This window comes from Oncorhynchus clarkii, chromosome 2 (genome assembly GCF_045791955.1).
Source record: "Oncorhynchus clarkii lewisi isolate Uvic-CL-2024 chromosome 2, UVic_Ocla_1.0, whole genome shotgun sequence".
NCBI classification, from domain to species: Eukaryota; Metazoa; Chordata; class Actinopteri; order Salmoniformes; family Salmonidae; genus Oncorhynchus; species Oncorhynchus clarkii.
Genome location: NC_092148.1, coordinates 85547531 through 85569897, shown reverse-complemented (window position 1 = coordinate 85569897; position 22367 = coordinate 85547531). Strand labels below are relative to the sequence as shown.

The following is a 22367-nucleotide window of genomic DNA, read 5'->3' as shown; positions in this document are numbered from 1 at the left end:
TCAGAGGCGATGATATACCCCAGAGTCAGAGGCGATGATATACCCCAGAGTCAGAGGCGATGATATACCCCAGAGTCAGAGGCGATGATATACCCCAGAGTCAGAGGCGATGATATACCCCAGAGTCAGAGGCGATGATATACCCCAGAGTCAGAGGCGATGATATACCCCAGAGTCAGACCGGATGACGTACCCCAGAGTCAGACCGGATGACGTACCCCAGAGTCAGACCGGATGACGTACCCCAGAGTCAGACCGGATGACGTACCCCAGAGTCAGACCGGATGACGTACCCCAGAGTCAGACCGGATGGCGTACCCCAGAGTCAGAGGCGATGATATACCCCAGAGTCAGAGGCGATGATATACCCCAGAGTCAGAGGCGATGATATACCCCAGAGTCAGACCGGATGACGTACCCCAGAGTCAGACCGGATGACGTACCCCAGAGTCAGACCGGATGGCGTACCCCAGAGTCAGACCGGATGGCGTACCCCAGAGTCAGAGCTGATGCCGTACCCCAGAGTCAGAGCTGATGCCGTACCCCAGAGTCAGAGCTGATGACGTACCCCAGAGTCAGAGCTGATGCCGTACCCCAGAGTCAGAGCTGATGATGTAGCCCAGAGTCAGAGCTGATGATATAGCCCAGAGTCAGAGCGTATGATATAGCCCAGAGTCAGAGCTGATGATGTAGCCCAGAGTCAGAGAAGATCATATACCCCAGAGTCAGAGCGTATGATTTACCCCAGAGTCAGAGCGTATGATATACCCCAGAGTCAGAGAAGAGCATATACCCCGGAGTCAGAGAAGATCATATACCCCAGAGTCAGAGAGGAAGATTTACCCCAGAATCAGAGAGGATTATATATCCCAAGGTCTGAGATGTTCTGATGATATACCCCAGAGTCAGAGCTGATGATATACCCCAGAGTCAGAGCTGAAGATATGCCCCGGAGTCAGAGCTGAAGATATGCCCCGGAGTCAGAGCTGATGATGTACCCCAGAGTCAGAGAGGATGATATATCCCAGAGTCAGAGAGGATGATATACCCCAGAGTCAGAGCTGATATATGCCAAGGTCAGAGATGTTCTGATGATATATCCCAGAGTCAGAGCTGATATATCCCAGTGGTCAGAGATGTTCTGATGATATATCCCAGAGTCAGAGCTGATATATCCCAGTGGTCAGAGATGTTCTGATGATATATCCCAGAGTCAAAGCTGATATATCCCAAGGTCAGAGATGTTCTGATGATATACCCCAGAGTCAGAGAGGATGATATATCCCAGAGTCAGAGCTGATATATGCCAAGGTCAGAGATGTTCTGATGATATATCCCAGAGTCAGAGCTGATATATCCCAGTGGTCAGAGATGTTCTGATGATATATCCCAGAGTCAGAGCTGATATATCCCAGTGGTCAGAGATGTTCTGATGATATATCCCAGAGTCAGAGCTGATATATCCCAAGGTCAGAGATGTTCTGATGATATACCCCAGAGTCAGAGAGGATGATATATCCCAGAGTCAGAGCTGATATATGCCAAGGTCAGAGATGTTCTGATGATATATCCCAGAGTCAGAGCTGATATATCCCAGTGGTCAGAGATGTTCTGATGATATATCCCAGAGTCAGAGCTGATATATCCCAGTGGTCAGAGATGTTCTGATGATATATCCCAGAGTCAAAGCTGATATATCCCAAGATCAGATATGTTCTGATGATATACCCCAGAGTCAGAGAGGATGATATATCCCAGAGTCAGAGCTGATATATGCCAAGGTCAGAGATGTTCTGATGATATATCCCAGAGTCAGAGCTGATATATCCCAGTGGTCAGAGATGTTCTGATGATATATCCCAGAGTCAGAGCTGATATATCCCAGTGGTCAGAGATGTTCTGATGATATATCCCAGAGTCAAAGCTGATATATCCCAAGGTCAGAGATGTTCTGATGATATACCCCAGAGTCAGAGAGGATGATATATCCCAGAGTCAGAGCTGATATATGCCAAGGTCAGAGATGTTCTGATGATATATCCCAGAGTCAGAGCTGATATATCCCAGTGGTCAGAGATGTTCTGATGATATATCCCAGAGTCAGAGCTGATATATCCCAAGGTCAGAGATGTTCTGATGATATACCCCAGAGTCAGAGACGATGATATACCCCAGAGTCAGAGCTGCTGCTGCATCTGGCAGCGATAGATGATGATATATTCCATCAGGTCAGAGAGAGAGAAGACACTATTGGATGTAATGATGGAAGTAAATTATGCCTATATATGGTAATTTACTCTGTTCAGGCGAGTTTGTGTCTCAAATATCACCCTATTCTCTATTCCAATTACATTCAGCCGCGGGGAGATTTTTTTCTTGAGCGGATGGTCGGGGGACCAGAACAAAGTTATAAATAATTTTTCCGAATTTTACTTTGGGGACCGATGATATGGGATCTTTTTCTGGGTGAAAATAGTTAGACTAAATACTTTTAACACAGTTTACTATGTAGCTTAGTTTCTCATTCAGGCTTTTGTTATTTCCCCAGCCATTAGGTTACATGTTGTTTCCACACACACACACACACACACACACACACACACACACACACACACACACACACACACACACACACACACACCACAACAGTACAATCGACCAGGCTGCTAAGGTGCATAGAAATTTGCAATAGAAACATGCTAAAATGAGAAAATAACTATTACACTCTTAGTATCAGTGACTGAGAACTACTTACACTCATTGGAAGTACCCCCTCCCCCCCCCCCTGGTCCCTAGAAAGAGGAATATCTTAATTTAACCTTTTTGGCAGACCCTTGAAATGTCATAGTTCTGTATCAAAAGACAAAGTGACATTTTATTCATGACTGTGGAATTGGATTGATCTTTAGCACTCTTGTTGGAAAGTACAAAGAGCTATTTTCCCAGAAGAGGGTGAGAGGAAATGGAGAGAGGAGCGAAAGTATTATTACTTTGCGTTTTCTTCACAGGATGACAAATGTAAGATTTCTTTGAGGTTTTGGCTGAAGATAAAAAATAATTCAGACTTTCAGACTTGAATAGGAGGGAAATAACACAGACAGTATCATTTTAAGCCTAGCATCTTCTGAAAAATGAATGGAAATTCAGCGATGGAACGAGTGATGTTTTGTTGTTGTTTTTTGACACAAGTGGTAGTTGCCTGGTAACGGGGCGATGAAGTGTTGGTCGGCGTGATATTTGAAGAAATAAGGTGCTGCATGAAATCAACAACCCACAAGACCAATACTGATTCAGATGCCTGACACACACACACACACACACACACACACACACACACACACACATATATATATATATATATATATATATATATATATATATTTATATTTGTGAGCTAATCTCATCTATTGTTTAGCTGCCTGCCTGGTTTCCCCACTGCTATAACCTGCTAATTGTTCAACAGAACTCTTAGACACTTACTTCTACCCAACAACAGCAACTAACAGTGTAATGACAAATTCCTAGAAGGAACATATGATAACAGACAGTTTGACAGGTGGGAGGTGGGAGGCAAAGGGTGGTCAGGTCATATATAGCCAGAAGCTGTGTAGATCATAGTGATATTATTCTAGGGAAGGTTGTGTTGTTGGGAGTTAGGTTGAGTTATGCAGCCTTGAGGAGAGGAATGTGTGGGAGGATAATCAGCATTAGTCAATGGGTCTTATGCAGAGTCATGAGGGAAAATACAAAGCTGAGACATGATTTGTTTGCCTGATGTTTGTACATGTCTCCATCACCCTGCTCTAGTTATCCTTAGGACTGACTGGCCTTTACTGGCCCAGCTGTCTGTAGGGACCATGTTCATGTGTTGGCAGTATAGGCACGGACACCGCCTGTCAGCGAAGCTAGTTGAAGAGCCTCTGCCTGTAGATATTGCAGTTGACTTATGGACCTGTGTATGTGTTGGGGGGTATGTGTTTGTTCATCCGTGTGTGTTTGCGTGACTAACTGTACGTGTACTTGAATGAAGGCTATGTGACGTGTGTATAATGTCTTAGTGCTGGGTAGCTGGGAGAGGTCTGTATTTCACTATCTTACGTAAGGAGCGCACGACCTCAAACCTATTGCTCAGCCTATGACGAGAGTTTGTTTTTATAATACTGAGTGTGCAGGTAGCAAGTCAAATTTGACAGAAGTATAAATAATGAATGCAATCCGATATAAACACCGCCAGTATCAGAAATACAGGATCTGGCCTTGCTGCGAACATCTGAGTCGAGATGATTCAGTGTCCTATTTGAGACCACTGTAGGAAGGTCAAAGCTAAGCAAAACGGAGGTCGGTTTTAATGTTTTAGACTGCTTCTCATATGGCTCCTTATTTCCTTTGAAGTGCACTACTTTTGACCAGGGCCCATAGGATGCAGACTTAATGTGTTAATTGAGTGACAAAGACATAATAACCAGTCGTCAGGTCTAGATACGTGCGGCTATCTTTTAATTGCATTGCAGATACAGTGCCTTGCGAAAGTATTCGGCCCCCTTGAACTTTGCCACCTTTTGCCACATTTCAGGCTTCAAACATAAAGATATAAAACTGTCTTTTTTTGTGAAGAATCAACAACAAGTGGGACACAATCATGAAGTGGAACGACATTTATTGAATATTTCAAACTTTTTTAACAAATCAAAAACTGAAAAATTGGGCGTGCAAAATGATTAACAGTTAACAGCACTGCTGCATCGCCTTGCCTTGTCTTCCTGGAGACAACACTAGTTAGGAAGCACTGAGACAGAAGCTGAGACTGAGGCTGAGTGAGAGACAGGCTGTTAGGGTGAAGTATTTTCTTACGCTAATGTGGGGTAACGTGGAGGAGGCTGCATGGTGTCAAAAACAGTCGGTAAACAGACATTTTATTTTCAGGTAGTTGAGGAACAGTGTGAAATCAGTCTACAATGTGTGACCAAATGTGTAATTCGGGGGTGTAAAATGCCCAGACCCTGTGAATCAAACTCTGTCTGAGATGTAAATAACAGGGTTATTTGTTGTCACATTTTGCCACCATTGCCTTAGATGAGGTCAATAGTTAAATAAAAGTAATCCTTAAAAGTAATTCTTTTTTCCACAACAGTTATCTTACAAAGCATTCAATCTGGATACCTGTTGGCTATCTAAATGATTGTGTTTGGTGTATACTTACCAACTATTTCCAAGTTGTGAACAATAACGGGCGATTCCAAATATTTTTGGTATCTCAGATTATTCTGTCAATTCTCTCATAGAAACTTCAATGCTTTTTGAATTTTTATCAGACATGTTTTTTTGATGAAAGTGCTCATTTTAGGACCTTTTTAGACCTGCATGTATATATGCCTTTTGTAAGACCCTATGATCCGTGAACAACACATGATACAGACAGCATTTTGTTGTCATTGTACTCCGTATAGTGTGCTCTAAAATATGGAGTGTCCATTAATTGATTAAATATTAACACTTTTAATATGAATACCTAGAAACAACCCTTTTCAATGTTCCAAAAATATGTTGTTTGGAAGAATATATTCAGTGGGTTTTCTGCTAATTTTGAAGACATTACCCATTTTATACATAGAAAATGACATTACAGGTCATTAACTAATGACATCACTCCTTTAGGATTCCACATTCAGCAAATCACCAACAGAGGGAGTTCCCTTTAAATCCATTTTCCCATTCACTTTGTTGGTGGTGCTCATAAAATGTATCAGAACTTAAAAAGTAGAAGAGCACCCACTCTGGAAATGTGATGTAGGCCTACTTGTAGAGTATATTGTTTAAAACAATATTAAAAATGAACAAAATCCAAAGTTCATATTAGTAATTTTGATGTTGAAGAAATGAATGTAATTTTTGTTTTCAGAATCTAGACGTTCTCCATGTTTGAGAGAACAGTTTTACCAAAATGTTGTCTGTGTCATGTACCTTAACGGATCATAGGTGACTCACCACCTGGATTCTGTCTTATGTAGCAACATTTCAATTATGTTTTTCTACATTGGATAAAAGTAGAGACTCAGAGCTACAAAATGGTACATCATACACTGCATTTGAGGGACAATGGGAAAGTAATTCAACTTGTAAACTCAGTTTTGAGAAAATGCCATTTTAGTGTTTCCGAGTTATTTGCAAGAGGAGGAAGGATCAGTAGAAGGTGTCAATATTACTCACCAACGTGCAATCACTGGACAATAAATTAGACGAGGTACGACCACGAATATCCTACCAACGGGACATAAAAAAATGTAATATCCTATGTTTCACGGAATCGTGGCTGAATGACAACATGGATATTCAGCTAGAGGGATACACGCTGCATCGGCAGGATAGAACAGCACACTCCGGTAAGACGAGGGGGGCGGTCTGTGCATATTTGTAAACAAAAGCTGGTCCACGAAATCTAAGGAAGTCTCTAGATTTTGCTCGCCTGAAGTAGAGTATATTGTGATAAATTGCAGGCCACACTACTTGCCTAGAGAGTTTTCAGCTATACTTTTCGTGGCTGTTTATTTACCACCACATACAGATGATGGCACTAAGACCGCACTCAGTCAGCTGTATAAGGAAATAAGCAAACAGGAAACTACTCACCCAGAGGCGGTGCTCCTAGTGGCCGGAGACTTTAATGCAGGGAAACTTTAATCAGTTCTACCAAATCTCTATCAACATGTTAAATGTGCAACCAGAGGGAAAAAAATTATAGATCAACTGTACTCCACACACAGAGACGCGTACAAAGCTCTCCCTCGCCCTCCATTTGGTAAATCCGACCACAACTCTATCCTCCTGATTCCTGCTTACAAGCAAAAATGAAAGCAGGAAGCACCAGTGACTCGGTCTATAAAAAAGTGGTCAGATGAAGCAGATGCTAAACTACAGGACTGTTTTGCTATCACAGACTGGAACATGTTCCGCGATTCTCTGATGGCATTGAGGAGTACACCACATCAGTCACTGGCTTTGTCAATAAATGCATTGAGGACGTCGTCCCCACAGTGACTGTACGCACATACCCCAACCAGAAGCCATTGATTACAGGCAACATTCGCACTGAGCTAAAGGGTACAGCTGCCACTTCCAAGGTGTGGGACTCTAACCTTGAAGCTTATAAGAAATCCTGCTATGCCCTGCGACAAACCATCAAACAGGCAAAGCGTCAATACAGGGCTAAGATTGAATGTAAAGAGCATATAAAGAGCATATCAAATGTCTTTCATCTCAATTAGCTTTCTATGTGAGAATTGCCAGAACAAATACCAAAAATATTTTCAGGCTACGCTATATCAGATGGCATGTTGTTATTCTTTGTTTCCTGTCTTCTCCCTCCACTAAGACACTGAGGTGGTGGTGGTAGTCTCCACTGCTCTCCTTGTTTATATAGACCTGTGGTTTGTCTTTACCCTGAGACCTTCCTGCCTGTCTCCATTCAATCTAAGGGAGAGGTTCAACTCTTATTCCCCTCTTTGCACCTTGTCCCAAATACTCTGAGGTATCGATTGAGAGAACAGTATGGTATTGATATCATTCTCTAGTTCCCAACCTGTGTGTAATGCAGAAAAGTTTGATCTCTAAACTGTGTTGAAGAAATAGGAAAAATCGAATCTACCAAAATACTTTATTGTGTGTGTGTGCGTGTGTGTGTGTGCGCGTGTGTGTGTGTGCATGCGTGCGTGTGTGTGTGCGTGCGTGTGTGCGTGCGTGTGTGTGTGTGCGTGCGTGCGTGCGTGTGTGTGTGTGTGTGCGTGTGTGTGTGCATGCGTGCGTGGAGGACTCTGGCTGATCTGATGATTTTATTATGGACCAGTCAAGTGTGAAGTCACACTTTCCTAAACACAAGGATATTAAAGGTTTAGAGAGGCTAGCCGTATTTCACACAAAGCTCTCAAATAAATAAACACAGAAAAGTCCTGGTTAAATTTAGAATCCTTAGTTGAAACAATAACAAAGAGGACACCCCGCCCCTGTTTAGGTAAAAAGCTGAGGGATGAGCCTGGAGAAATTCAACCACTTTCAAATTCATAAACTATGGATGCGACGACTGACTTCCACGATATCCAAATTATAGTCGTAATCATGTTTTGAGGCTATACCGTGATTTTTTATATTGACATTCATTACAAACAAGTAAAATATTATTATATTTGGGGTTCTGTTGAACTAAGCTCATGAGGCATTTATAAGTTATATTCATCAACAATCAATGGGTATATACAGTGGGACAAAAAAGTATTTAGTCAGCCACCAATTGTGCAAGTTCTCCCACTTAAAAAGATGAGAGAGGCCTGTAATTTTCATCATAGGTACACTTCAACTATGACAGACAAAATGAGAATAAAAAATTCAGAAAATCACATTGTAGGATTGGCAAGACGACACTAAAGATCTGCTAGGGAAATGTTACAGTAGGTAGATCTAGTCTGTTATAGCAGCGTGGAGCTCTTGGTTGTGTAATCAGTATTCCCATTAAGATGTTATGAGGTAGTTACTATGCAGGAGGAGAAGGAATGGTCTGAGTGAGAATCTGTATATTGTACAGGAGAGGTATCCTGGGTTTCTGATTCACCAGGGTCCACTGTAAAACACACAGACGTATGCAGACACACACAGAGTAGAGGAGAGAGATGATGCCATGGCAGCAGCAGCAGCAGCTCCCAGCTGCAGTTCACATTAAAGCTAGTCTCTAATTGTCTAGTGTGCGTGTGCGTGTCAGTCTCTAATAGACCGTCTGGACTCAGTGAGTCGCCACACTGCAGTATCTGGATTCTCTTCCTCCTTGAGTCGCATCCCAAATGGTACCCTATTTTCTATATAGTGGACTACTTTTGAGCAGAGCCTATGAGGACTATGGTCAATTTTAGTACACTGTAAAGGGAATAGGGTTTCATTTGGGACGTAACCTCATCCCCTCAGACTCAGCAGAGGCTGAATTAGCCTGCAGGCTGCTAAAGCTTCCTCCCCTGGTAGAATTGAACTAGCCTACCATACAGGTAGGATACCCTCAACAGGTTGATTGGCTGGTCCCTAATATCAGGAAATTCCCTATGTAGTGCGCTACTTTTGAGTAGAGCACTGGTCAAAAGCAGTGCACTATATAGGGAATAGGGTGCGATTTTGGACACAGGCATTATCTTTGTTTTATGGGATTATTATTTATGGCAAGCATTACAGCAGGCATACCTTACCTCTGCAATTTACTGGCCTCCTGAGAGAGATTCCTCACTAAGAAGAAACAAGGGTTTCATCCCAAATGGCACCTTATTCCCTATGTAGTGCACTACCTTAGACAAAGGTAGTACATTAAATAGGGAATAGAGAATATTTTGAGACGCAGACAAGGATGGTTTTAAAGGTTGTTCCAGAACACAGACGGTGAGGGACTATTTGGCTCCATCAGAATCTGGGTTTATTATCGGCCCGTGACATTAGTTTGTATGGACCAATCAGAAGCAGAGAACATGGTGTATATGGTGTTTCACGTGCTCACTGCAGAGGATACAAAGAAAGGCTGCTGTTTAGAGACTAAATGAATGTCAAAAGGTAGATTTCTTTACCCTATGTAATTTATACATTTACACATCATTAATCATTTGATTGTTTTCTACATTATTATAGCCTTAATAGACTTGTACTTGACAGTGTTGATGAAATAAGAATGTTAATTTACTGTGACCGTAAAGGCCTGAATAGTGGAGTGCTGCAGAGATGGTTTTCCTTCTCGAAGGTTCTCCATCTCCACAGAGGAACTCTAGAGCTCTGTCAGAGTGACCGTCGGGTTCTTGGTCACCTCCCTGACCAAGGCCCTTCTCCCCCGATTGCTCAGTTTAGCCGGCGGGCCAGCTCTAGGAAGAGTCTTGGTGGTGCCAAACTTCTTCCATTTAAGAATGATGGAGGCCACTGTGTTCTTGGGGACTTTCAATGCTGCAGTCATTTGTTGGTACCCTTCTCCAGATCTGTGCCTCGACACAATCCTGTCTCTGAGCTCTACGGACAATTCCTTCGACCTTGTGGCTTTGTTTTTGCTCTGACATGCACTGTCAACTGTGGGACCTTATATAGACAGGTGTGTGCCTTTTCAAATCTTGTCCAATCAATTAAATTTACCACAGGTGAACTCCAATCAAGTTGCAGAAACATCTCAAGGATGATCAATGGAAACAGGATTCACCTGAGCTCAACTTCGAGTCTCATAGCAAAGGGTCTGAATACTTATGTAGATAAGGTATTTCTGTTTGTTTTTTTAATACATTTCCCAAAAATTCGAAAAACCTGTTTTTGCATTGTCATTATTGGGCATTATGTGTAGATGGCTGAGGATTTTTTCATTTTTTTAATCCATTTTAGAATAAGGCTGTAACGTAACAAAATATGGAAAAAGTCAAGGTATCTGAATACTGCCTTCTTAAAACCTTTAGGTCCCAAACCACTGATGTGTGTTCCTACAGACCAACATCAGGCTAATGTTTTGGGAGTTTGTTCCTACTTCCTACAGACCAAAATCAGGCTAATGTTTTGGGAGTTTGTTCCCAACAATGTTTTGGGAGTTTGTTCCCAACAATGTTTTGGGAAGTTTGTTCCCAACAATGCATTGGGAGTTTGTTCCCAACAATGCTTTGGGAGTTTGTTCCCAACAATGCTTTGGGAGTTTGTTCCCAACAATGCTTTGGGAGTTTGTTCCCAACAATGCTTTGGGAGTTTGTTCCCAAATGGATCCCCATTCGTTCCTGCCAAGGCAGCAGCAACTCTTCCTGGGGTTTATTATGGATCCCCATTAGTTCCTGCCAAGGCAGCAGCAACTCTTCCTGGGGTTTATTATGGATCCCCATTAGTTCCTGCCAAGGCAGCAGCAACTCTTCTTGGGGTTTATTATGGATCCCCATTAGTTCCTGCCAAGGCAGCAGTTACACTTCCCGGGGTCCAGCAACATTAAGGCAGTTATATACAATTTAACTTATTACATTTCATAACATTTTTCACAACACTTTGTTTTCCCTCAGGCCACTACTCTACTACCACGTATCTGCAATGCAAAATCCATGTGTACGTGTGTGTGTGTGTGTGCCTGAGTGTGTGTCTCTTCACGGTCCCCGCTGTTCCATAAGGTGTATTTTGATCAGTTCTTCCTATATACACTATAGCTCACCGCTCAGGGATGAGATGGTACTGAGTGTTAGTGACAGTTGGTGTTGGTGTCTTGTCCTCCAGCATTGTTCATGAGAAGCCTCTGTTTGAGGGTTGACAGCAAAAAAGAGACCTAGGGCACTTTTCCCAAATGGCACCCTATTTCCTATATAGTGTGCTACTTTTAACCAGGGCCCTTTGCGGTGCAGACCTACCCTCTGCTGTGGCTATGAATACAGGTCTACTACAGATCTACCACCATTCAGAGCCGCAGGTTGACGTGGTAAAGATGGTGACAGTGTGTAGGAGGTGCTGTATGGATGTGCTTCTTTCAGTCACAGATAAAGATGTCTAAAATAGCATAATGGTAACATCCCTGCCAACACACTTGTATTTGTTTATTTGTATTATTATTTGTACCTTGACAGGGAGTCATACTGAGACCAAGGTCTCTTTTATAGATGAGCCCTGTATCAAACATACACATCAATATACACTTAATGGGTGGCATGTGGCCTAGTGGTTAAGAGGTTATTGTAAATTGATGTGTGTAGGGAAGGGAGATACTTCGTCAGTTGCACAACTGAACACATTCAACTGACATTCATCTTTGCAATGAACCTCTTTATCAGAGAGGTGCAGGGGGCTGCCTTAATCCACGTCCACCGTATCGGCGCCCGGGGAGCAGTTGTTTTTCTGGGGTTAACTGCCTTGCTTAAGGGTAGAATGGCAGATTGTTCCAACTTGCCGGCTCTGGGATTCGAACCAGTGAGCTTTCGGTTACTGACCTATCACCCGTAAAGGACCCTATCACCCGTAAAGGACCCTATCACCCGTAAAGGACCCTATCACCCGTAAAGGACCCAATCACCCGTAAAGGACCCTATCACCCGTAAAGGACCCTATCACCCGCAAAGGACCCTATCACCCGTAAAGGACCCTAATCACCCGTAAAGGACCTATCACCCGCTATTACCCGTAAAGGACCCTATCACCCGCAAAGGACCCTATCACCCGTAAAGGACCCTATCACCCGTTATCACCCGTAATAAAACGTTGTGTGCTATGATAAACTGCATCCAGTGCTTTCAATACAGTGGCACCTGTATTCATATAAATAATATCACCATAGTCAATAACCGTAATGAATGTTTACTGAAGATTTGTTTTCTGCTGTTTCACAATAGGCCCTATTCCTATAAAGGAAGCCCATTTCATTCTAAACTAACTCATCAATATGTTTTCTGAAAGATAGCTTATCTTCAATCCAGACACCCATATATTTAAAGAGACAGAATTTGTTGTTGTGCCTACAAATTAATACGCAAGCTGTTTTTTTATATATATACAGTGCCTTGCGAAAGTATTCGGCCCCCTTGAACTTTGCGACCTTTTGCCACATTTCAGGCTTCAAACATAAAGATCCTCACTGAACTTCTGGAGAGAGTTTGCTGCACTGAAAGTAAAGGGGCTGAATAATTTTGCACGCCCAATTTTTCAGTTTTTGATTTGTTAAAAAAGTTTGAAATATCCAATAAATGTCGTTCCACTTCATGATTGTGTCCCACTTGTTGTTGATTCTTCACAAAAAAATACAGTTTTATATCTTTATGTTTGAAGCCTTACTTTCGCAAGGCACTGTATATATATATTTTTAAATGTAACCTTTATTTAAATGGGCAAGTCAGATAAGAACAAATCCTTGGCCTACACCGGCCAAACCCTGACCTGGACTACGCTGGGCCAATTGTGCGCCGCCCTATGGGACTCCCAATCCTGGCCGGTTGTGATACAACCTGGAATCGAACCAGGGTCTGTAGTGGCGCCTCTAGCTCTGAGATGTAGTGCCTTAGACCGCTGCTCCACTCAGGAGCTGTCACGACTTCTGCCAAAGTCGGTTCCTCCCCTTGTTCGGGCGGCGCTCGGCGTCACCCAGTTTTGCTCTCCTGCACCTGACTTCCCTGCCGCCAGTTACGCACTCCCTTACAGGAGCCCATTATATCTGTACTTCATGTGGATAGGAAGCTATTGAACATTTGGCCTATATTCTATTGTAGTAGGCTTATTCCAGGTTTCTATTGAATAGGAGGCCTACTGAATATTATTTGTTAAGGTGGGGAGGAGGAGGAGCAGGAGGGAGGAGGAGGATAAGGAGGGAGGAGGAGCAGGTGGGAGGAGGAGCAGGAGGAGCAGGATCTTAAGTTTTTTTTATAAAGACGTTGTCAGTGTAAAAAGGGATGACATGAACAGCTCACTCTGGGTTGAGTGTCTCTCTCCAACTCACTAGTTACCACAGTACATTAGTTAATGCATGTTTTGTCAAGCCAAAAGGGGGTGGGAGGGGAAATGGAGCTGGAAGACATGCAAAACTGTCACCTCAATGTTCTGCTTGGATTGAGAGGGGGAAATAAACAGAACTGTGTCAAATCATGCAAAGATGTGACAGGGACTACTTTATCTGCTAGGGTGGAGTGGTATATGATTTTTGGGCTATGGGGAGATTGGGTAATGTGGCCGTAAAGGCCTTTTTACTGCACAGTGCAGTCAATGGACTAGATTCACCCAAAAATGACAATGCATTAATCAGGGAATGATAATGACTTCACTAGACATTTATTAGTGTGGTACACTTTGGAGAGTACCATTACAAGTTCAAGGACCTCTCTCTCTCTCGCTCTCTCTCTCGCTCTCTGTTACTCTCTCATAAAGTTTCTTTTAAAAGCTTTTTCTGTCCATATTTTATGCCACATTTTAAAGCCTTGGCCTATGACTCAGACAACCACTTTAGTGCCCTTCACTTTGAAAGTCTGTCAGCTGTAAGCAGTGAAAACAACCGTGGACATGCGTTGTGCTTCACTACAGCCACACGCCATACATAGACCATAAACACCATAACCCATTTTATAGGTGCCTTTATTTTCCCCAAGCTGTAGAGCGAAGTTTCCACTAATAAGCTTTTTATTTTAAACAGGCTTGTAATTCCACTGTGAAGGAAAACTGTCCCTATTATTAGTGACCAGGTGGTAAACCCTAGCAATTATATTGTGACTTAAATAGAAGATGCTAACAGAATGAGAGATAATAATGTGAACTCTTGAGTCATCAGCCAGGTCATGTAGACCTGAGGCTTTAGAGCAGACAAGAACGTTCTCCTCCATCCCTAGGTACATTTAACATTTGAGTCATTTAGCAGAAGCTCTTATGCAGAGCGACTTACAGGAGCAATTAGGGTTGCGTGCCTTGCTCAAGGGCACATCGACAGATTTTTCACTTAGCCGGCTCGGGGATTTGAAACAGCAACCTTCCGGGTTACTGGCCCAATTCTCTAACCGCTAAGCTACATGCAGTTATAAATATCAGATATGTGACATTAGTCTTCGTATTGAGATGTTGTACTTTAGGGAGGACCACTGACTACAATAACTCCAATACATCAATCTTACATTTCCCAGCGTCCCTTTGCATCCCAAATGGCACCCTATTCCCTACATAGTGCAGTACTTTTGACCAGAGCCTAATTAGGCCCAGGTCAAAAGTTGTCCACTATGTAGGGAATGAAGTGCCATTTGGGATTGATGGATTGGCGTTATTGTAGTCAGTGGTCCTGTTTGTTCCTCTGAGGGACTGGAATGTTATCTACCTCTATAAACACCATTGAGAAAACGCATGGAAAGCTTTCATCTGGAACTTTCTTTCAGGCACCTAGACACAAATGATGAATCTATAAATTGTTTTTTTTACGCTCTCTTTGTCTTTCTCTTGATCTCTTTCTCTCTCTCTCGCCCTTTCCCTGCCTCTCTCTTTCTCTCTCTATCTATATATCTATCTATCTCTCTTTCTCTCTCCCTCCCTCTCCCTTTCCCTGCCTCTCTCTTTCTCTCTCTATCTATATATCCTCCCTCCCTCTCCCTTTCCCTGCCTCTCTTTTTCTCTCTCTATCTATCTATCTCTCTTTCTCTCTCCCTCCCTCTCCCTTTCCCTGCCTCTCTCTTTCTCTCTCTATCTATATATCCTCCCTCCCTCCCTCTCCCTTTCCCTGCCTCTCTCTTTCTTTCTCTCTCTATCTATATATCCTCCCTCCCTCCCTCTCCCTTTCCCTGCCTCTCTCTTTCTCTCTCTATCTATATATCCTCCCTCCCTCCCTCTCCCTTTCCCTGCCTCTCTCTTTCTCTCTGCCACCATTCCCCCCTGCAGACGGAGAGAAGGACCACCCTAAGACCGAGGCGGGGGTCATCTGGAGGGTGACCGGCGGTCTCTTCAACATGACCAAAGGGGCGGTCGGAGCGACATGGGGAGGCGTGGCCTGGGTGGGCTGTAAGAGCTATGACATCACCAAGACGGTGGTGACCAGCGTGCCGGCCGCCGGCGTGGGATTGGTCAAGGGCAGCGTTTCCATGGTGACGGGGGGAGTGGGGGCGGTAGGGTCTGCTGTAGCCAGTAAAGTTACACCAAAGAAAAAGGACAAGTCTGATTAGACCTAGACCCAACTACCACCCCATTGCTACAGTATAGTTTATAAATGTCTCCCTGTCTCTCTGCTGTGTTTAGGTTCCATCTGGTTACTATGGGGAACCATTCAGAGTTGAAAAAGGCACAAGTAACTCAGATTTCCGTGTAAATCATTTGTTGACGTCAATGGGCGATTTGCACTGAAATCTGAGTTAAGGTGGCGGATCTCAAGTCAGAATACTGCCCTAAGGAAGCATTACAGAGGGGGATTATGGGAATGTTCATTTGTTAGGATATAGGAATTGACCAGAATGTTGAACTTACTGCCGAGGTACTCTTGAGAGGGATCTCATGTCTTTTTGGTTAATCTGGGTCTGGGTGGGGAAGGGCATGATAATATGAAGACAATCCACAATCCACAACAATTTGGTAGCGATTCAGCATACTCATTTCTCAAAAGCTTGAGGTTATTTAAATTCTTCCAGTTTTACTATGAAAAGGTATCTTTACATTGACAAGTATTAAAACAAAGGTACTTCACACAACTTAATTTCATCAGTTTGACATCAGTGATTGGGGAATACACACCAAACAATGTGTGTATGTGAATATGCTACAACATTAACCATGTCTACACTGTATTTCTGATCAATTTGATGTTATTTTAATGGACAAAAAATTAGCTTTTCTTTCAAAAACAAGGACATTTCTAAGTGACCCCAAACTTTTGAACGGTAGTGTATATGTTATAAAATATATATGTGAAAAATAGGCATATGATTCCTATTGATGCAGACAAAGAAGGTTAGAGGAACCTTGCAGTCTTGCAGTAAATATTTTCATTGTAATGCAGGTGTTTTTAGATGAATGCTTGATGAGTTGGAGATGTGGTCAATTATTGCATAGAAACGGACAGAAGAAGTCATGGAAATGACATTTTTACGTACATGATACATATACCAGCAGATGTCCTGAGCTGTTTAAATAAATAAAGCACCATTTCACCAACAAAGAAACACGCACATTTAAAAATATATATATTTAACCTGGCAATTCAGTTATGAACAAATTCTTATTTACAATGACAGCCTACCCCAGCCAAACCCGGACGACGCTGGGCCAATTGTGCGCCGCCCTATGGGACTCCCATTCACGGCCGGTTGTGATACTGCCTGGAATCGAACCAGGGCCTGTAGTGACGCCTCTAGCACTGCCATGCAGTGCCTTAAACCACTGCGCCACTCGGGAGGCCTTAAAGTTAAGAGATGGTTGAGTTATTGATAAATCAGGAAATCCATGTCCATTTAAATATTTTGTAAATCCACTCCACAATGGCCTATCAAAGACATGACCATGATGAACCATGTTAAGTTTCAAGCATCATAGTTCATGCCTACGTCTCAAATGGCACTCTATTCCCTTTATAGTGCACTACTTTTGACCAGCACCCATAAGGCTGTAATCCAAAGTAGTGCACTGTACAGTATAGGGAGTAATGTGATATTTGGGACATAACCCATTTCATTCACTTATATGTACTTTACTCAAGTGTATGTTTATGTTCCTTCATTTGCATTAGATCAGGGACCGCGGCCCATTCATTTCCAAAAACGGAAAAATGAATAAATAACAACACATTTAAAAAATGTGAACTCAGTTGGGGTCTCAACTGACTGTTGAGAGTAAGAATAGTAGAATACACATGGTGCATTTTTTACATGTGGTTGTGCATCAGCAGTTTTTGTCTTAGGTCAGTCACTGACAGTCACTGAATTAGCCCGTGTCAATTTACATTTTTTCGATTTGTAAATTAGTCTATCCCAGCTATCTAAACTTGTAGTAATCATGGTCAAATTACAGACTGAGGGTGCCCATGGATATTAACCAAATGTGTAGAATTGCAGGAAATTAGCTTAAAAACTGCAAATCTTTCTCTCCGCCCCACAGCAAAATGAGTAGAATTGCATGGAATTAGTTATAAAATTGCAAAATGTTCTCTACTCCACATGGCAAGAAGTAGAATTGCATCAAACTTATTTTAAAAGTACAACATTTTCTCTATATATTGTATTGTATAATTGCAGGAAATTAACAATAAAAAATATCTATATAGATTATCTCCACTGTCAAGAGGGGGGCCACTAACAACAAAATGTAGCTCTGACTACATGTGTGGGTATGAATGTGGGTACGCAGACCCGCTAACCACTGCAGCTTTCAGATTTGTTGTGGCCCCCACCCCCATCAAAGGTGCCCATCCCTGCATTACATTTATAAATACTGATAGTTGACACTGACATTCCCAGAGTAGGAGGGACAGTTTTTAAAAAAAAAATGCCTTTTCTTTCTATGCTTTCCAATCACTTCTAGCCTTGGTCCCAGTCTGTTTGAGTTCACAAGATGATATAAACGGATCTGGGACTAGCTAATTCACTTCCACATTGTTACGTGTAATCCTGAATTACTGTCCATTCTGATCAGAGAATAAAAGTAGATGACCAATTTCTTCCCACTGGACAAATACTGGTTGAATCAACGTTGTTTCCACATTTCAACCAAATAACTCAATGTGATGACGTTATCAACACAGAAAACTGATTGGATTTGAAAATAGTCATCAGCGTAAGGTCATTTTGTATTTTTTTCCCCCACACAACTTTTAACCTAAATCAAATGACATCGTGAAATGTTTTGTTCATTTCACGTTGAATTCACATTATTTGACAACTTGACCACATGTAAATCGAAACTAGACGTCTGTTCCCAGTGTGCTGTTTGTTCTCCTTTTCGGGTTTGGTTTCTTACATTTCTATTTGAACAGTCACTGTGAGGACATTTTTATTTGAAAATAAATAAAGAGAAAACAACTTGGCATGGTATTTCCACACCCTCACATTATGCATCGCATGTTTCAAGAGGTCGTTTTTCCTTCTTCCTGAACACAATATGCTGTTTATTATTATGACAAGTCTCACCTATTTTATTTTCATGCTGTTTCATCTTGTCCTGTCTTTACTGTTTTCATCGGGACACTTCTGCTAGTTAATATATGTCTTGGAGACTCTGTTACTATAAACTGGGATGGGGCCCTGGTCAACTATAGTGCACTATACACCAAGTGTACAAAACATTAAGAACACCTGCCTAATTTTGAGTTGCGCCCCCTTTAGCCCTCAGAATAGCCTCAATTCGTCGGGGCATGGACACTCCAAGGTATCAAAAGCGTTCCACAGGGATACTGGCCCGTGTTGACTCCAATTCTTCCCACAGTTTGTAATCCTCTCAAACCGGTGTGACTGGCACCTACACCCATACCGCACTTGAATCTTTTGTCACCCTCTGAATGGCACAGATAAACAATCCATGTCTCAGTTGTCTCAAGGCTTAAAACTCCTTCTTTAATCTGTCTCCTCCTCTTCATCTACACTGATTGAAGTTGATTTAACAGGTGACATCAATAAGGGATCATAGCTTTCACCTGGATTCACCTGGACAGTCTATGTCATGGAAAGAGCTGGTGTTCCTAATGCTTTGTACACTCAGTGTATATTAAATAGTGTGTCATTGGGGTCGCAGTTTTTTGTCTATGATAGAACTATTTTTGCAAAAACTGATGCTGTATTCTATAAATAAAGCTACTCTGTATTTTAATTGCAATTTGTTGCATTTTATTTGGTCGCTCAAAAAGTGAATACTGCTTTATGTTTCAGTCATTTAGCAGATGCTCTTATCCAGAGTGGTTACATTTCTGTACTTTATCTCCATACTGGTCCCTCGTGGGAATCTAACCCACAACCCTGGCGTTGCAAGTGCCATGTTCTGCCAACTGAGCCACACGAGACCCCTCTGCTCTCTCTCTACCCTCACCCTCAGAGGAAGTTATGTGTCCAGCTGATGGGAAGGTCATTCATGGTATCATGTATTGGAAAAACAGGACACATTTGTGAGAATATTCCAATATTAGTCTGCTTTTGCATTATGTGATAATAGTAGTGCTGGTGATGCTGCCTCCTTGACTTGACTCCCTCTACTCACCTACCTTCTCCTGTGGAGTCAGTTTGTGGTGTCGGTCTGCTGTGGTGTCTGTCTGCTGTGGTGTCTGTCTGCTGTGGTGTCTGTCTGCTGTGGCGTCTGTCTGAGGTGGCTGCCTGTCTGCTGTGGTGTTTGTCTCCTGTGGTGTCTGCCTCCTGTGGTGTCTGTCTGTCTGAGATGGCTGCCTGTCTGCTGTGGTGTTTGTCTCCTGTGGTGTCTGCCTCCTGTGGTGTCTGTCTGTCTGAGGTGGCTGCCTGTCTGCTGTGGTGGGGTGTCACGCCCTGACCAGAGATATCTCTGTTTTCTTTATATTTTGGTTAGGTCAGGGTGTGACTAGGGTGGGCACGCTAGTTTTTGTATTGTCTAGGGTTTTCTGTATGTCTAGAGTTTTTGTAGGTCTAGGTGATTTGTATGTCTATGGTGGCCTGATATGGTTCCCAATCAGAGGTAGCTGATTTATCGTTGTCTCTGATTGGGGATCAGATTTAGGTAGCCATTTCCCTTTGGTGCTTGTGGGATCTTGTCTATGTGTAGTTGCCTGTCAGCACTCGTTTGTATAGCTTCACGGTTCGGTTTGTTATTTTGTTAGTTTGTTCAGTGTTCATTCTTTAAATAAATAAGAATGTACACATACCACGCTGCGCCTTGGTCCGATCCTTATAACGAACGTGACATGGGGTGTCTGTCTGCTGTGGTGTCTGTCTGCTGTGGTGGGGTGTCTATCTACTGTGGTGGCTGTCTCCTGTGGTGGCTGTCTGCTGTGGTGTCTGTCTGCTGTGGTGGGGTGTCTATCTACTGTGGTGGGGTGTCTATCTACTGTGGTGGCTGTCTCCTGTGGTGGCTGTCTCCTGTGGTGGCTGTCTCCTGTGGTGTCTGTCTCCTGTGGTGTCTGTCTCCTGTGGTGGCTGTCTGCTGTGGTGGCTGTCTGCTGTGGTGGCTGTCTGCTGTGGTGTCTGTCTGCTGTGGTGTCTGTCTGCTGTGGTGTCTGTCTGCTGTGGTGTCTGCCTGCTGTGGTGTCTGCCTGCTGTGGTGTCTGTCTGCTGTGGTGTCTGTCTGCTGTGGTGTCTGTCTGCTGTGGTGGGGTGTCTATCTACTGTGGTGGGGTGTCTATCTACTGTGGTGGCTGTCTCCTGTGGTGGCTGTCTCCTGTGGTGTCTGTCTCCTGTGGTGTCTGTCTCCTGTGGTGGCTGTCTGCTGTGGTGGCTGTCTGCTGTGGTGTCTGTCTGCTGTGGTGTCTGTCTGCTGTGGTGTCTGCCTGCTGTGGTGTCTGCCTGCTGTGGTGTCTGTCTGCTGTGGTGTCTGTCTGCTGTGGTGGGGTGTCTATCTACTGTGGTGGGGTGTCTATCTACTGTGGTGGCTGTCTCTTGTGGTGGCTGTCTCCTGTGGTGTCTGTCTCCTGTGGTGGCTGTCTGCTGTGGTGGCTGTCTGCTGTGGTGTCTGTCTGCTGTGGTGTCTGTCTTCTGTGGTGTCTGTCTGCTGTGGTGGCTGTCTGCTGTGGTGTCTGTCTGCTGTGGTGGCTGTCTGCTGTGGTGGCTGTCTGCTGTGGTGGCTGTCTGCTGTGGTGGCTGTCTGCTGTGGTGGCTGTCTGCTGTGGTGGCTGTCTGCTGTGGTGGCTGTCTCCTGTGGTGGCTGTCTCCTGTGGTGGCTGTCTCCTGTGGTGGCTGTCTCCTGTGGTGGCTGTCTGCTTTGTACTAAGAAGAGTGATAGTAGAGGAGATGCGAAAAGAGGTTCAGGGTGGGTTGTTTTCAACTACTCCAATGGTGTGAAATAATGTACTTTCCAGTTTCTATTCCATCCGGCTGTGGATGTGTGGTTGACTTCAGCTTCGGTCATGCCTCTATAATCTGTTCAGTGGCATATTGCAACACAGTCAGCACCACACCTTCTATCACTGAGGATGAAACCCAGATGGCACCCTATTACCTATGGCGCCCTATTACCTATACAAAGGCCCTATTACCTATGGTGCCCTATTACCTATGGCTCCCTATTACCTACACAGAGGCCTTATTTCCTATGGCACCTTATTACCTATGGCGCCCTATTACATATACAAAGGCCCTATTACCTATGGTGCCCTATTACCTATACAAAGGCCCCATTACCTATGGTGCCCTATTACCTATGCCCCCCTATTACCTATACAGAGGCCCTATTACCTATGGCACCATATCACCTATGGCACCCTATTACCTATACAGAGGCCCTATTACATATGGCACCTTATTACCTATTACGCCCTATTACCTATGGCCCCCTGTTGCCTATGACATCCTATTACCTATGGCATCATATTACCTATGCAGAGACCATATTGCCTATGGCACCCTGTTACCTATGGCACCCTGTTACCTTTGGCACCCTGTTACATATGGCATCCTATTACCTATGCGGAGGCCATATTACCTGTTTACCTATGGCATCCTATTACCTATGACATCATATTACCTATGTAGAGGCCATGTTATCTATGGCATCCTATTACCTATGGCATCATATTACCTATGCAGGGACCATGTTGCCCACCCTGTTTACCTATGGCACCCTGTTACCTATTGCACCCTGTTACCAATGGCGCCTATTACCTATGGCACCCTATTACCTATGCGGAGGCCATATTTCCCGTGGCACCCTATTACCTATAGCACCTTATTACCTATGGCACCCTTTTATGTATGGAACTCTATTACTTATGGCACCCTATTACCATATTACCTATGGAACACTATTAC

At 43.3% G+C, this 22367-nt stretch overlaps 1 protein-coding gene across 1 annotated transcript in view; it reads left to right on the top strand.

The window, feature by feature from the left end:
- Positions 1–19260, top strand: part of LOC139375360 (transmembrane protein 263-like) — a 36880-nt gene extending 17620 nt beyond the window's left edge. The window contains exon 3 of the mRNA XM_071117071.1: positions 15349–19260. Coding sequence (XP_070973172.1) covers positions 15349–15629 — 281 coding nt within the window. The 3' untranslated portion in view covers positions 15630–19260. The remainder of the gene's footprint in view (positions 1–15348) is intronic.
- Positions 19261–22367: the final 3107 nt, after the last annotated feature.